The 15,225-nt window shown below is 34.3% G+C and overlaps 1 protein-coding gene across 1 annotated transcript in view; it reads right to left on the bottom strand.

Moving 5' to 3' along the window:
• The window catches only part of LOC128995149 (ABC transporter G family member 20-like), a 28,950-nt gene extending 18,486 nt beyond the window's left edge, over positions 1-10,464 (bottom strand). The window contains exon 1 of the mRNA XM_054420062.1: positions 10,329-10,464. Coding sequence (XP_054276037.1) covers positions 10,329-10,423 — 95 coding nt within the window. The 5' untranslated portion in view covers positions 10,424-10,464. The remainder of the gene's footprint in view (positions 1-10,328) is intronic.
• Positions 10,465-15,225: the final 4,761 nt, after the last annotated feature.

The raw sequence follows: 15,225 nt of genomic DNA, 5'->3' as shown, positions 1-15,225 counted from the left end.
TTTCCCATGTTAACCTTATGAGAAATGGAATTAATGAATCTTAACAGCTGTTTCAATTAAACAAGTTGGTTCTGTTCTATGATGTTCAATAGCATTAAAAGTTACAAGGATTACCAACAGGGTGCAGCACTAGCACTATTATTTCTTTTACATTTATGACAACAGCAAAAGGTGAGTGAGCGTAGCGAACGAACTTCAACCTGGAGGCGAGTGAGCGTAGCGAACGAGCTAACCTGAAGGCAAGTGAGCGTAGCGAACGAGCTAACCTGAAGGAAAGTGAGCGCAGCGAACGAGCTCCAACCTAAAGGTGAGTGAGCGTAGCGAACGAACTTCAAAAAGAACCGAAATTTCTTAAACCATGTCCTCACTCATAACTGCTATAAGCATTTGATACTTATATGCCAACCCCGTACGAAGGACGGGTACTCTGCTAGTGTTATACAAATTCGAGGAAACACTGTAGGGTTTTTTTTTATGGATGTCAATCAATTTTTATCTGACAATAAAGCACCCATTACAACTTTGAAGGTCTGAGGCAGAGCCATAAGTCAGTATAGACAATAAGACAATAGATTTCTCAGGCTAGTAGTTCTGTTAAAATTTCACCGCAACAGGATGTGTGTCAAAACTTTCTTCGGGTTAATTGATGTAAAAAGCAATTCGGGTTTGCTAAAAAAATCCTGTAAACAGGTAGGTACCGGTAATGAAAAGAAAAACAAAACAAGGAAATGAGCAAATAAAATTAATAACATAAATGATGACTTAGAAGATATTTGGTGTGTACCGGTATTACAGAAAACATAGCAAAAACCCTTAACTAAAATCAAATGGGATTGTAGACTCATGTTATTATGTATATAATTTTGCCACATATTTTACATATGATCAATTTATAAAAAACATACATTGTAAAACATACAGTCTTTAACTAATTTCCATTATGAAACTAAATCCATAGACTAAGCAACACAAGTCCTTTACTTTAGTGTTTCAATTTGATTCTAGCTGTTGGCCCGTCCTACGTTACGGGAATCAAATAGTCGATTAAAAAATGAATATTATCCAGAAGAGCTAAGTTTTAAAAAAAAATCTATTTTTAGTAAACAAAAAGTATAATGTTATTGTCTACTATATTAAGTGAAATATTATAGGCAAATATTTTGTAATTGTTTAAGGTCGTTACCTAAATCAAAATATAGGAATATGGTACATAAAAATGAAGCTTAGAGTGTGTAGGTTTGCCTCAAATTATTGATATTAACGGACAGACCGATTTCCAAAGGGCTCCCTCTTACATAGGGAGGTAGTGTTAGGGGTTAATGTTTACATTAAATTAATGAAATGCCAAAAAAAGTACTCTCTAACTGGTCGGTTCTCCCTTTGTGCAGCAACGACTTCCTCCGACATAACTTGGTGTAGATTCTTATACAATATCACGTATGGATTTATTTCTGTCAACATTTCTCCCGATTCGTGCAAAATCGTCTGATCTAACTCAGTAGAGTTGTTCTCCATACTTTGGTTAGAAGCCTCACTTACATCAAGAACATAAAAAAGCTGTCCTCCAGGAGTCCGAGGGCCTGACGCTCTCTTTCACGACGACCAAAAGACCAAAATATGTATTTTGTTCATCTCATATTTCACTGTCTTTCAAACACTTTAAAGCACTAATTTGTATCAAACGGCTAGAAATAGCATCAATGTTAATAACTTACCCACCTCTTTTAAGAACAAATAATAATAAAATAAGTAAACAAAAATGTAAGTAAACAAACTATTGTCAATTGCATTGACCAGCTGTTGTTCACTATAATCGATTAAACTTCTAAAACATGTTTTTTTTTACGCCTTCTAAAAGGCGTAGCCTTTTAAAAATCGGCCTTTGGGGCGGAGCCCTAAGAGAATTCTTTTACATCAATACTTATCGGCAAATCTACACACTCCGACCTTCAATTTGATGTGCTATATGCCTATATTTTTATTTGGTTAAGACCATTCATCATTATTTACATACAATTTGATTGTATAATTTTAATAACAGCCTATAATAGATTCTAGCTAGACTATGGACCTGTGATGATGTCACCATATTAGTATCCACCTTGAGTGAAAGTTTTGTCATGAGCAACTGTCACTTAATTTGCTTTGCAAAGCCACATTACTTTCAACTTCAATCACTTCGTATATACCAAGGAAAAATGTGGTTCGGATTCCACTATAAACTGTAGGTCCCTTAGTTGCCATTAGCTGTATGGGCTGTTAATTAACATCTGTGTCTAAGGAATGTCGGCCTTAGTCACTAACAAGACTACAAGATCGCGCCACTCATCCTACACTCATCTCCATTCATTCTTGGCTTAAAATACCTACTATGTATGGTCGCCATTTCATTGAACAGTATTAACAGTATTAACTTCTGATCATAATAACTAAATAAGCTTGACATTAGATTTGCACGTGGTTATGGTTGTAATTTTAAACAAGCAGCTAGCATTATGACACTATACTAACTAATGTAATGTGTGTAATGTAACTATAGACTTAGCAGGTAACAAGATATGTTGGGTCAGTATGCCATTGCTATTTCATCAAAAAATTACAATTAATAACCATTTAATTTTAGTGTTATTTAACTATTTACTAATGAACAAAGTTCCAAGTTATTTTCCAGTTCAATAAATTGGTTATCAACCATTTTTTTATCTTATCTGTAATAGGTGTGTTTATAAACTGACTCCGTTTGGCCAGAACATTTACTATTAGAAACAGGTATATATATTTTTTATTGCATTATTCAAATTTAAAAATAAGTAGTCCATGAACCATTGATTAAATTATTGGGACAAACCTTAGGTATTTATCAAAAACATTAATGTAAAACTGGATTATAATTTATCAATAGTATTCACTTCTGCAAACATTTTGGAAATTATGAGTAGATTTATCATTGTCATATCCTATTATAAAAACTAGTCTCTATGGGTGTTACAGTTTCAGGTAAACTTTTAGTTAGCTAAATGATTTCCTCTAGCTTTAAGATTAATGCAAAGTTTGTGCCACACCAGGAAATAAGCATAGTCTTAGAAATACGCTCTTTAATTGGTTATGGATTCAAAGTTGTTATCTTTATAAGAAATAGTCACCATAAAACTCTGTATAAATCGGATACATACACTGAATCCCGTCTTCATCTGATCCATAAGATTAAGAAACGATTAAGTCTTAACCAATGAATACAAACCCTTTAACCGAGTATAAGTAATTTTTAATCTATGATGGTTTAGGTTGATTTACGTCATGAGCTAAAATGACTCGCTGTTCATGGTTGACAACTTCATACGTTTTAGAAAACATACGTTTCAACAAACGTTTACAGCAATGAGCGTTTCTAATGACAGGACCCAGCGGTTTACGGTTCTGGCTTGTCCTAGTTTCTGCAGAGGTGCTGAAGTGAATGTTGCAGTTATGGTCTATCCCGGTGCACTTTCAGTAACCGTAGGCTATTCCAGCACAAGCACCGCTCTGTCATATCGCTCGCCATCACAATCCTTGGCCTACATTGGCCTATGGCCAGCGACGCCGCTTTCATACAACGTGCGGGGAATGTCATAAATTCATCCGGCGAGAAAGAGAATTCTTGACGAATATGCAGTAGAGCAAATAGTTAAGCCTGCTGTAATGTAAATTACACTTTGGATTCGAATTAACTTCCTGAACAAATCTACACTATTCTTTTCCTACTTCCCGTACCCGTATCAACACAAAATGTAGCATGGGTTTAATTAATTGTTTTGATAGACACTCTTCAAAAAGTCACGCATTTTTTACCAAGAATGGCCGTGGTCTTTGGGAAAGTAGTGCTCCATTCTGGGCGTATCTTTACTGTTAGGTGTACAATAGTGAGCTGTCGTCATCTTGGTAACAAATAACAGCTGACGTTCTAGGCGTTGAAAGTAGGGGAGGGTCATGGCATTGACTATAAAATGGTCATACGAAACTTCACGCTGTATAGCGTAGATTAAAGGATAAAGAATACAAATAACATTCACCTACCAATCTCTCGTATTTTAACGTACGGTGAGTGAGGCAAGCATTTTAGTTGCGTAGGTACACATATTAGTTGAATAATTGTCATTACGGTGCAAGTGTATAACAAAAAGAACATAAAGTCGTCGTTATTGTGAAATCTAAAAATAGTTGTAAAGAACATTCTTACCCTATTATATACACAGAGATGCACATATGACGGAAATGGAAATCTTACTGAAAAACTCCTACGACATTGTATTTTCTGTTTAACAATTAAGGTAAATGCACCAGTAGCTGACAGTGCTCCAGAAGCTGACAGTTTGAGTTTCTTAACATTATAATGTGGTCTCTTAAAAATATTTACACATGATTGCATTGTTAGAAGAACATATTTTTAGAATGTATGTTTATTCTTGATTTGTTTACAAACAAATCAGCGAAATTTAGCCCATACTCGCGGAATGGTGGTGGTTTGAAAGCGACCCTGTCTGTACACATCACATTTAGTCGATTCCCTTAATGAAATTGTTAAGAAAGTAAGTTTGGTTTTTTGTCATTTCGCTAAATTTCTTAAATAGTATTAATGATCAGGCTCATTATTTTGATCAATTATACCTTTGTTGACAATTTCATGATAAAATTGGGGTGTTAGGGGTTTTGGATTTAAAATTATATCAATGTCAGGCTTTGGTACACAAAAGCCATACAAGTTCCACTAGCTGACAGGGGATATTTGCTACTTGAACAATATTAAATTGGTTTTACCCATCGAAATTTGCATGCTATTTATAATTTATGTGATCTCACATTTTTATAAAATGATTTTAATTTTTTAATTTATTAGCGAAATTATCTTAAATAATGTTTTTTTTTTTAAATATATATAATATATATATATATATATTTTTTTTAATGTAAATATTTTTTATTTTAAAATATGTAAAATAAATTTTCTTAACATTGTTTTACATGATTTTATAATTTAATTATTAGGTTAGATTTTATTCCTCTTATAAATTATAAAACCCTTAGGTTTAGCAGCTAGTACATTTATAGTTCCAGTGTCAGCTACTGGGACAACTGACAGTCAGCTACTGGTACAAGCACTTTTTTCACTGTCAGCCACTGGAACACGTACAAAGGTTGAATTAAGTTTAAAAATGTTATGAAATATATTTAAAAAACCCTTTTTGTATGACAAATTTGAAAACTACACTAAATTTAGAATCACATAAAATCCGTAATATCTCTTTAGTTCCTATTTATTCAAAACCACGGATTATTTAGTGCGTATAGTTTCTTCTACTGTCAGCTACTGGTGCGTTTACCTTAATTAGTAAAGAACACAACGGTTTAATAAACTTTAAATTGATTCATATTACAGTAAAACAATAGTTACCGTACTAACAAAACAAACTGTTAGCTATAGTTATTTTCAATTTATGTTATTCTTCAGTATAACCTAATTGCATTTTAAATATTAACATTAATTAAATTCAAGCCCTTATAAAATCATTCTAGGTTATTAATCATCATTTTTTATGCCTAATACCGATTGGGTGCTATTGCATTATTTCCCTTTATTCAATTCTATGTTTACATTAAAATTATTTCAACCAACTATAACAATCTAATGCTTGTCTTCTTGTATAATAACCAAATAATAAGTTTACAGTAAATTTATTATAAAATATGAATCTATCTATCTATATATTAATAGGCAAGCATGTTTCTTTAAAACCTTTTTTCTCAGCTCGTGTGTATCGTAGGGAAAATCTACGCACACCGTTTGAAAGCTATTTTCCTGTAGGTGTGCAGAATCCCTTTATAAATTAAAATAGGCTCAAAAATAAGCACAAAAAATGAATTTGAAATTTTAAAAAATTAACATGGGTCATATGGGTTGCTATGGTGATGACAAAATAACAACAAAATATAAACAGAAAATCAAAACAAATGGAAGACATTTCAATCACATGTTTTATTTACAGTGTGGGGTGAAAATAGAGAAGTTTGCACAAAACATACTTTTGGTCGATTTTTCGACCACGGGGCGTACTCTCGTACTTATTTAATACGCAAGCAGGTTTTTTGTGACAACTACTCCTCCTAAACTACTGAACCGATTGACATGTTTTTGGTGTCATTGGAAAGAGGGTAACGTGAAGTTGTGCAGGAAACTTTCTTTTTAGGGAAATAATGAGAGATTGAGGCCCTGGAGCCCTTTAAAGTTTTGTATTTCACCATAAGTATAACATGGGAGATAATTTTTATTTACAAAAACATATGTTTGTTACTTGGAAATATTTGACTCTACGCATCTTGATCTTGCCATTCCCAGACATAAGGCGCACATTTAAACATTCTTTAGATTTAACACTACGAAGTAATAATGGAAAATAAATTGTTTTAAGTAACAATAGGTATACATTATTTTCTTATCTCAGTTCAACCTTGCCTTTGGTAAAGTTATGCTTTGAACACTCAAAGCAATGAGGAAGAATACTTTTTAAAGCTTGATGACCGTGAATTGTGAATAATACTTCCATCATGATTTCAACAAACTTTAAGCGTATCGGCATGACGAAAGACTATAAATCATCTAAACAATTCTCAAGTCAAAAATGAACATGATGAATGAGCAATGCTTCTGCCAAAACATTGATGGTGATTGATCAGTATAGACTTGTTTTTTTTTTTTAATTCTGAGCTAAGTATATATATAGGGGGCATAATAATCAATAACTTTGGATATTGCAAGTAGAATTACATCATCCCACCTTCATAATATTTCATGGTTTGTCAAGTTTGAGTACGTTGATGTACTGTTAGACTATAACATTTATAAATGTTTTCCGTTATTAAAGGGTAAAATAAACAATACAAGTTTTAATCTTTGATTGCAATACCAATACCTTCGGACTACAAAAAATGTTAATATCCACGTGCAAATAAGAAAGAAATGTCTCTAAAAATCCTTGAATCACTGTGTACTACGAATACGTTACATAACGTACCATAGTAAGTCAACAATGAAATTTCCAACACTTTTTTACTTGAATTCATTATTTATTCATACACAAGGGTAGATGTCGCTTAGTTTCAAAATAAACCTTTAAGTCGTTTGACGACATTTACACAATATCCTAATTCAAACTCATGGCCTAAAATACAAAATAATTCCCAACTTTAACACTTTTAAAAGTTTATTGGGCTACTCATACCCCCCCCCCCCCTTGAGAGGACGCCCTTGGACACATGCAATGTAGGATACGTAAAATCTTAATGGATTTAAAGATATATATCTCTTTTCTCACCATTTTTTCGGGAAAACTCTTACTTATTTTACAAAACTAAATACTGTAATTTTTACCAAATTAGGTATTTGTTTGCATCAAACGAACCACTATGGATTATTATTTTTTGATTGGCTGAAGAATGTTTTAGGATATGTATGGCCACAGAAAACATACTCTAGTATGTTTTCTGTGGTATGGCTCATGAAAGGGCGTTTTGTTGTTGTATATTGTTATTTAACAAAACGTGTAACTATAAAAACGTTGCAGCTTCAACTCATATGTAGGCGTTTTACGATAGGATAAGTCCATGGGATACATCATACTTTAACTATTCAAAGTAAACATTATTCCATAAATTATAATGAAACAGATCAACGTATTGGTTGGTGAAATGGCCGTTTTATCAATGTGGGTCAATGAGTCCACTATCCAAAAATAAATCTACAAACCAGTTAGGAGATTAGTGAAAACTAAATTCAGGAAGATTCCTCGATTAGGTTCCGTTACACTTTAACGTTACCAGACTGTTTCCGCCAATTCATCCAATAGTAGGCCTATTTATAGTTTGGATGAAAGGGTGGTATGGCGGATAAGACTGGTGATTCTTGTTCGTTTCATAAATAAGTAACGGGGATCAAGCCTTGCTAGGTTGTGGTTAATTGGGTTTAATCGTTAAAACAATATAGAAAACAGACGTTTTATAATTTACGAAAACATTTGTATTACAAAAATAAACATTTTATCACTGAAATAATTAAAACTCGCAATTAAAACAATAAGATACACTTTCATCACCTTGCTACTCACACAGAATGTTTTCCCCCTCTAGTCATTGAAACAGCAGATAAAAATATGAAATGAACAAAATCACATTAGTTTCAAAATAGCTTGACAAAGATTTTATTTCCTTTTTCGCTACTACTTCTAATGAAATTGAGATTCTGTCTGTTTTTTCATTGGGATCTAGTATACGGTAATAGTTTTATGTCAATTTAAACTCCCAGTTGTAATTAGTTTCCTGTTTCCTTTGAATGTCTCAGTTCATCGGGGATTAAGTTTTGGAAGTTAAAATAATCAGTATTTTATTGGAACTATTTCCCCCTATATCGAAAAATGTTCAGTGTAATCTTCGCTCAATAGTTTACAACTGACGGTTTCCCCTTATGTACTGTATTTTTTTCCAAGTATACTTTGGATGGGCTTGTTATAAACACATGTGACAAGTATTTTGTTTACTTTTTCCTTGTTATTTTTTTGAACCAACTTGGCAACCAGTAGGGCCAATGTTAAATTTTTAAATGAGTTGTGTACGGTAGCGAAATACGAATTTTCTTGAGGTAGTGGCTGTCACCAATCACGTTTATATGGCTACAAGTCCCTAATTCCAAAATTAAGTCAAAATTCTTCCGCTGGGTTTCGAGATTCTTTTTTTTAGATATATATTAAAGACAAACAGACAAACAAACATACATAGCTCGTATTAGAATAAAGGATACTGTCATAAAATCTAACAATTTAAGAAGCTTAAGACACCTACATTTAGAGTATAGGCAATGAATATAAACCCTTTAAGAATCGAAATGCTTATGGAGAATAGTCAGACTGGAATTTTGCCGCTGAAATGAACTTCGCGCTGCTACCGCTACGATAGGATTTTTTATTGTAATTATGTATACTTCCGACAGCACTCGACATACAGAAATGCATGTATTGGATTGGATCACCTACCGTATCCCTACTTAGGCGCCTCAGACTGTATAACACGAATACCTGTTGTACAGAGGTCTATGCAGATGACTCATTAAACTCAAATACTCCAATGAAAAATCATGACATACTATGTAGTACTGTATTTTAAAAAAATGTGTTCCGTAAACAGTTACTGTAATTTGTAATATAAAAATAAAATTTTACTCTTTGTCAATGATGATTCAAATTCGTCAAGGTAATTTTAAAAACCCCATCCAACTGTAAGCAGCTAATTGATTACAATTTTCGATAATTGCCTAACTACTTTGTTCTGACTCTACTGTTGTAATTACCCTACAATTAACATTGGCACACTAAGAAATAAAATGAGTAATCTAATAAAAGAGAGACCTATTTGTTGCCCCTTCAAACATTTTTATTTCGATTAAATATACTGTGAATCTGTTATTTTTAGACTCTTTTAAAGTATAATCTATAAAATTAATACGCCAACACAAAATTTCTTAACAGATTTTGACCATTGACGTCTCATTGGAAAGAGCGTGTCGCGTAAATTTGCAAACTGACCTTAATTCTTTGTTTAATCCCTTGGGCTCTGCCCCAGTGACGAAAGTTAACCATGTTGTCCTTAAGAAGTACATTTGTTTACATTAAGATGTAATTCAAGGAAACGCGTCATACAAAAATTAAATCTTACTTGGTACCTGGTTAAAATGAAATATTGACTCTTTGAATTTGGGTTTGCATATATTGTAACAGCATGCGTTGTACTTTATACATTCTGTTCAGAGATCATTTTATTTAATTCCTCAATTCTTCACATGATTTTTTTACTTTCTACGCCTGTGGCAGGAGGAATTGGAGGAAGTCAAACGCTTTTTAGGAATTCGGTCCAAACCCTAATGTTTTGTGAGTATGCCGTGGATTGAACCCAACTCTCCCGCACCGGAATCCTAGACGTTGACGTCCCAGACGTAGTGGTGACTAGAATGCCACTAGGATAGCAACACACCTCTTAGATAAAGATAAAATCCATTAGCGGTTGGCGGCATTTGAACCCAGGACCTCGTACACTGAAGCCCTGCTCTATCACTTCACCAACTCTCTTCTGACAACTAAGGGGGGGGGTTTCTCCATCTATTAAACTAAACAATGTCACGAAACCACACTTTCACACGATCTTACAATTATTGTTGTTTTTTTGAACAACGTTTAATCTTATAACTTATTTTGTTGTTCCCCAAACACGTTATAAGACATAACAATTAAAAAAAAAATGCGGGTACTTACATTGCTCCCTGGGGTACATCCATGTTAAGTCCATTCAACACCACACTGTTACCGTACCTCTTGTACGCGGACCGCACCGCGAGCGCGCTCTCCATTGCGAATAGGCACTGTCTACTGTGTACCTCACAACACAACAGCTGACGACTGTGCACTGTGGTGGAAGTGGAGAAAGCACGTTGCATAAGCCACCCCACTCACCACCACTCACCACTCACGGGAACAGGTGGCAAACAATTGTTACTCTTGTACACACTGAAGTGTATGGTGTTTAAAACATTTGATCAAAGAACAGTGTTCTAAATCATCAAACATTTTTTACCTGTACACAAAAAGAAATAACGTAGCACTTTTCAGCCTAAAATAGGCCTAATGGATCCCTAATTAGTGAACAAATCAATCAGTATAATTAGTTATTCGAAAAATACACTTTAATCACACAATGAAGACTTCAAAGACCATACGGTACACGTATACACACATACACATGTATATAAATCCAAGAGGTGGCTATTAAGGAGGTGGTGTATCATGTGTCTTGCATTTCTGGGCAATAAGACAGAATTCATTGGCTATGTGATTCATAATTTACCACCCTGTTCGACACCCACCGTACTATCACTATCTCATTCAACATCTCAATTTAAACATGTAACAATTCCTCCTACCTACCTGTCTGAATATGCAAAACTATGAACCTTCTGGTAAAACATCTTGTTTTTGGTAAACCGAGGTATAAGATGATCACTTAGCGAGCCAAGAATGAGATAGATGGACCGATTTAGTAGGTAAAAGGATGAGATAAAAGGACAGCGATAGAATAGTAGGTACTGCACTTTTATCAGCAGAAGACAGAATCGAGTGAAGGCGCATTGTTGCAGCCGAGGGAAGAATTTAAAAAGGACATAACATACAGGGTGGCTGAAAAGTAACTTGCACCCCCCATTAACTTTTCAACCATTAGAGATATTTGAAATCTGTTTGTGGCAACCTTCTTAGCTATGAGGGGCTACAATAATTATGATCAGTTTTGAAAATTTTGCTCTTAGGGGTAGCGGGGGTAGGGGGTAGCTCAAAATTTTCAATGGTCCGATTTATATTTTCTTTATGTTAATTGTTATGTTTTGTCAAAACCTGTAAAATGATACCAATCTCGACAATACTTGCTGTTTGAAAATTTTGAGCTACCCCCTACCCCCGCTACCCCTAAGGGCAAAATTTTCAAAACTGACCATAATTATTGTAGCCCTTCATATCCAAACAAGTTGCCACAAACCGATTTCAAATATCAAAAATAGTTAAAAAGTTAAAGGGGGTGCAAATTAATTTTCAGCCACCCTCATGGTTATTTGGATTTGAAATGTTTTGGGGCGCCATTTTGTTATTAGTGGGCCGATTTTGGTTTTATTTACGTCACTTTGTATGATTCGTATGATTTGTATGATTTGGAAATTTTGAGCTACCCCCTACCCCCACTACCCCTAAAGGCAAAATTTTCAAAATTGATCATAATAATTGTAGCCCCTCGTAGCTAAGAAGGTTGCCACAAACAGATTTCAAATATCTCTAATGGTTGAAAAGTTAAGGGGGGTGCAAGTTACTTTTCAGCCACCCTGTATATGCGACTTTGACACACCAAAAGGGCTTTGCTACTGTAAGATCAGTAGGTTCTACAGCAAGGAGCAGGGTCATTATTAAACGTCCAGCGAGCAAAGGTTGCTGGGTTCATTTTAAATAATTTAAACGTTACTTTCTTAGGATCGAGCTTGCGATGTTCTTATTACTAGGCTAGCTCTAAATCAACTCAGATATCGACTTAGAATCACGCTTCAAGTGGAAAATGCAGAATAAACTAAAAGGTATTGTCGGGAGGCCAAAGAGGTGATGTAATGTTACATACTTTTGAAACCCATTAATTGTATCAGCTTTCTCTATTTCCACAATCATGTCTGTATTCTGCTGAGACTAATCTACAGTATTTTACTTCAAACACGCGTGCCACCAAAAACAAACCACTGTAGACTATACTCTCTAGCCTCCAAACCTAGAGTAGATAGAGTATAGTAGATAGCCTCCAAACAGCTGCAGGTTTACTCCAGTATTAGTATCACAGTCATGTTCGCGGGTTTCGCTGATGCAACGTCATCTTCCGGCGGTCGCGATCCTTGTCGCACTTCAATTAACGTTTGGTTGCGAAAACGTCGGACCGATGAGGGCGACCAATCGAACTACCGGAGTATGTCGCTCAGAACCCGATTACACAATTGCTGCGATATTTACAACGGTGTCGAGAATATACAGCATCGTGGTATCAGTCAATATAGTGCTTCGAGGTTATATATTTGACTTTAAAGAGTAGCTTTAATATAGACTGCTGAGTCTCATATTATAGTTGTAGCTAGTTTGTGTTTGAGTTGAGCCGACGATAGAGTGTGCTGCTGTCAATTACTGATGTCTACACACCGACTTTTAACCAAGTTAAAATAAAACAGCTCACTATAAACTATAGCATCTTTTATATCACTTAGATCGCAGATGCATCAATTATAGAAAACTGGGTTAAATTGAATTTTTACAGTAGTACACTCTGTGACCCCATTCGACTTCGAGCAAATTACGAGAAAACAATACATCCTTTGTATAAAGTAGACTAGTATTGTCGACTGTAAATCCTTAAGGATTTACGGTCAACGCTAGTATCCAAGAGGCTATAGTTTCTGCAGTTACAATTAATCAGGCAATCGTTTTCAAAATACAGCCTAGGAGCAAGCGTGCCTCCCAATTAGGTTTAATTGGATTTGATCAAATGGCATATACATTTATCCTGTTTTCTATTTAGGCAAGCATGTTTCATGAAAACCTTTTTTCTCAGCTCGTGTGCATCTCAGGGAAAATCTACGCATACTGCTAGACAGATATTTGTATGTAGATGTGCAGAATCTCTTTATAAATTAAAATAGGCTAAAAAATAAGCACATCCAAATGAATTTATTTTTTTATTAACACGAGCCTTATGGATTGCCTTGCTGGTGACAAATAACAACAAAATATAAGCTAAAAATAAAAAAAATAAAATAAATTCCAATCACATGTTTTATTTACAGTGTGGGGTGAAAAATAGAGAAGTTTGCATAGTACATGTTTTGGTCGCGTTTTTGACCACGGGGTGACCTCTAGTATAAAATAAACATCTAGTGGAATTAACTTCCGGCTGATTTATTTTGTTAACATTAACTAAAAATGGTTTACGATACCTGCATATAGAAATCCTTTGTTGCTGTTTCCGCAACTAGTTTCGGTTCTTCTGAACCAACATTAGGCCTCGTGGTGTCAGGTGATCACTTTCTTTGAAGATCGTTAACAGAGTTCAATAAATAAAACATACTAGAGGTCGTCCAGTGGTCGAAAACTCGACCAAAAATATCTAGTGTACAGACATTAGTGTGGCCTTGGTACAGATTTCTCTGATTTTCATCACACACTGTAAATAAAACATATGATTGGAATTTCTTACATTTATTTTGATTTTCTGTTTATATTTCGTTGTTATTTCTTCACCAGCATGACAACCCGTAAAGCCCATGTTAATTTTTTTTATTTCAAATTCATTTTTTGTGCTTAATTTTGAGCCTATTTTAATTTTTAAAGGGATTCTCCACATCTACAGGAAAATATCTTTCCAACAGTATGCGTATATTTTCCTTGCGATGCACACGAGCTGAGAAAAAAGGTTTTAAAGAAACATGCTTGTCTATTAATATATAGATAGATACAGTACGAGACACAATTAGACATGAAAACATAGAATAAATATACTGTTACAAAGACACAAAACACGCGAAGGAACATAGACAAAAACGAACGTGGCCTGGCTTAAGTAAATGTCTAGTCTTTACTTGTTGATGGCCTGTTGATGGTTCAGAAAAACCGAAACTAGTTGCCAAAACAGCAACAAAGGATTACTATTTGCAGGTAATGTAAACCATTTTAAGTATAATACAGTATAATCTGGAGGTTAAGCAACTCTGGAAATAACGTTACAACTTTAACTAAACAAAGCTAAAATGATACCGTTTGTAAACTGCAACATATTTTATGTCATGTAAACTATAACATAACAAAAACCAACCGAGGAAATGGAATTTTCACAGTAGCAGATTCTGTGGGTGGATCATTCAACAATATTGTATTTAACAAAGAATCGGTTATAACTGGTCTGTATAGATGGTTTAAAATAGATGAGCCCATGGTCCACCCACCACTGTATTTTAATCATTCAACTTTTAATTTACGTCTTCTAATTATACGCCCTATTACCTTTAACTATGACGCTACTAATTAAGTGGACAAAAACAGAAAGCCAAAAAACAATTGGTAAACATGATTATTGTTTGAGCACGATTATATAATTTCACTATCTTTAAACTCAACGGAAGAATTCATTACCACATAACATACGGATGTATCCAAATCCTTGTTATTCCTAAAAGTTTTCCACTTGGGGTGAACTAACTGTTGTGCGCTGATTGTATATGATTGCAATACGATTCGTAAATGGGGGTTTTCGAAAAGCCCCTTCAAACTTACATAAACATAGTGTGGTCAGTATATTCTATCTGTTGTTGTGGATTCATAATCCTGAATCATAAGTGTAGCGCATTTCATGTTTAGAAAATTTACTAAAGAAGACCTAGCGGGTAGACCTCCTTCAATCAACATAATTGTCGCTGACATTGCCTTATAGTAAAAAATCATTTCTGTTACCGCAATAAAAGTGACGACCGAACATAAATTAACGTTTGAAAAGCTAGTCTTCTTAAAATAAAAAATATTGGTCAAAAGTAGTACTAAAATCTATTCAACATAGTACAGTTCATAAGTATTCTATTCGTAGGTTCTA

This window comes from Macrosteles quadrilineatus, unplaced genomic scaffold, assembly GCF_028750875.1.
Source record: "Macrosteles quadrilineatus isolate MER2022 unplaced genomic scaffold, UCM_ALF_1.0 Scaffold_5__1_contigs__length_97177068, whole genome shotgun sequence".
Lineage (NCBI taxonomy): Eukaryota > Metazoa > Arthropoda > Insecta > Hemiptera > Cicadellidae > Macrosteles > Macrosteles quadrilineatus.
This window is presented reverse-complemented; position numbering and strand designations above follow the sequence as displayed.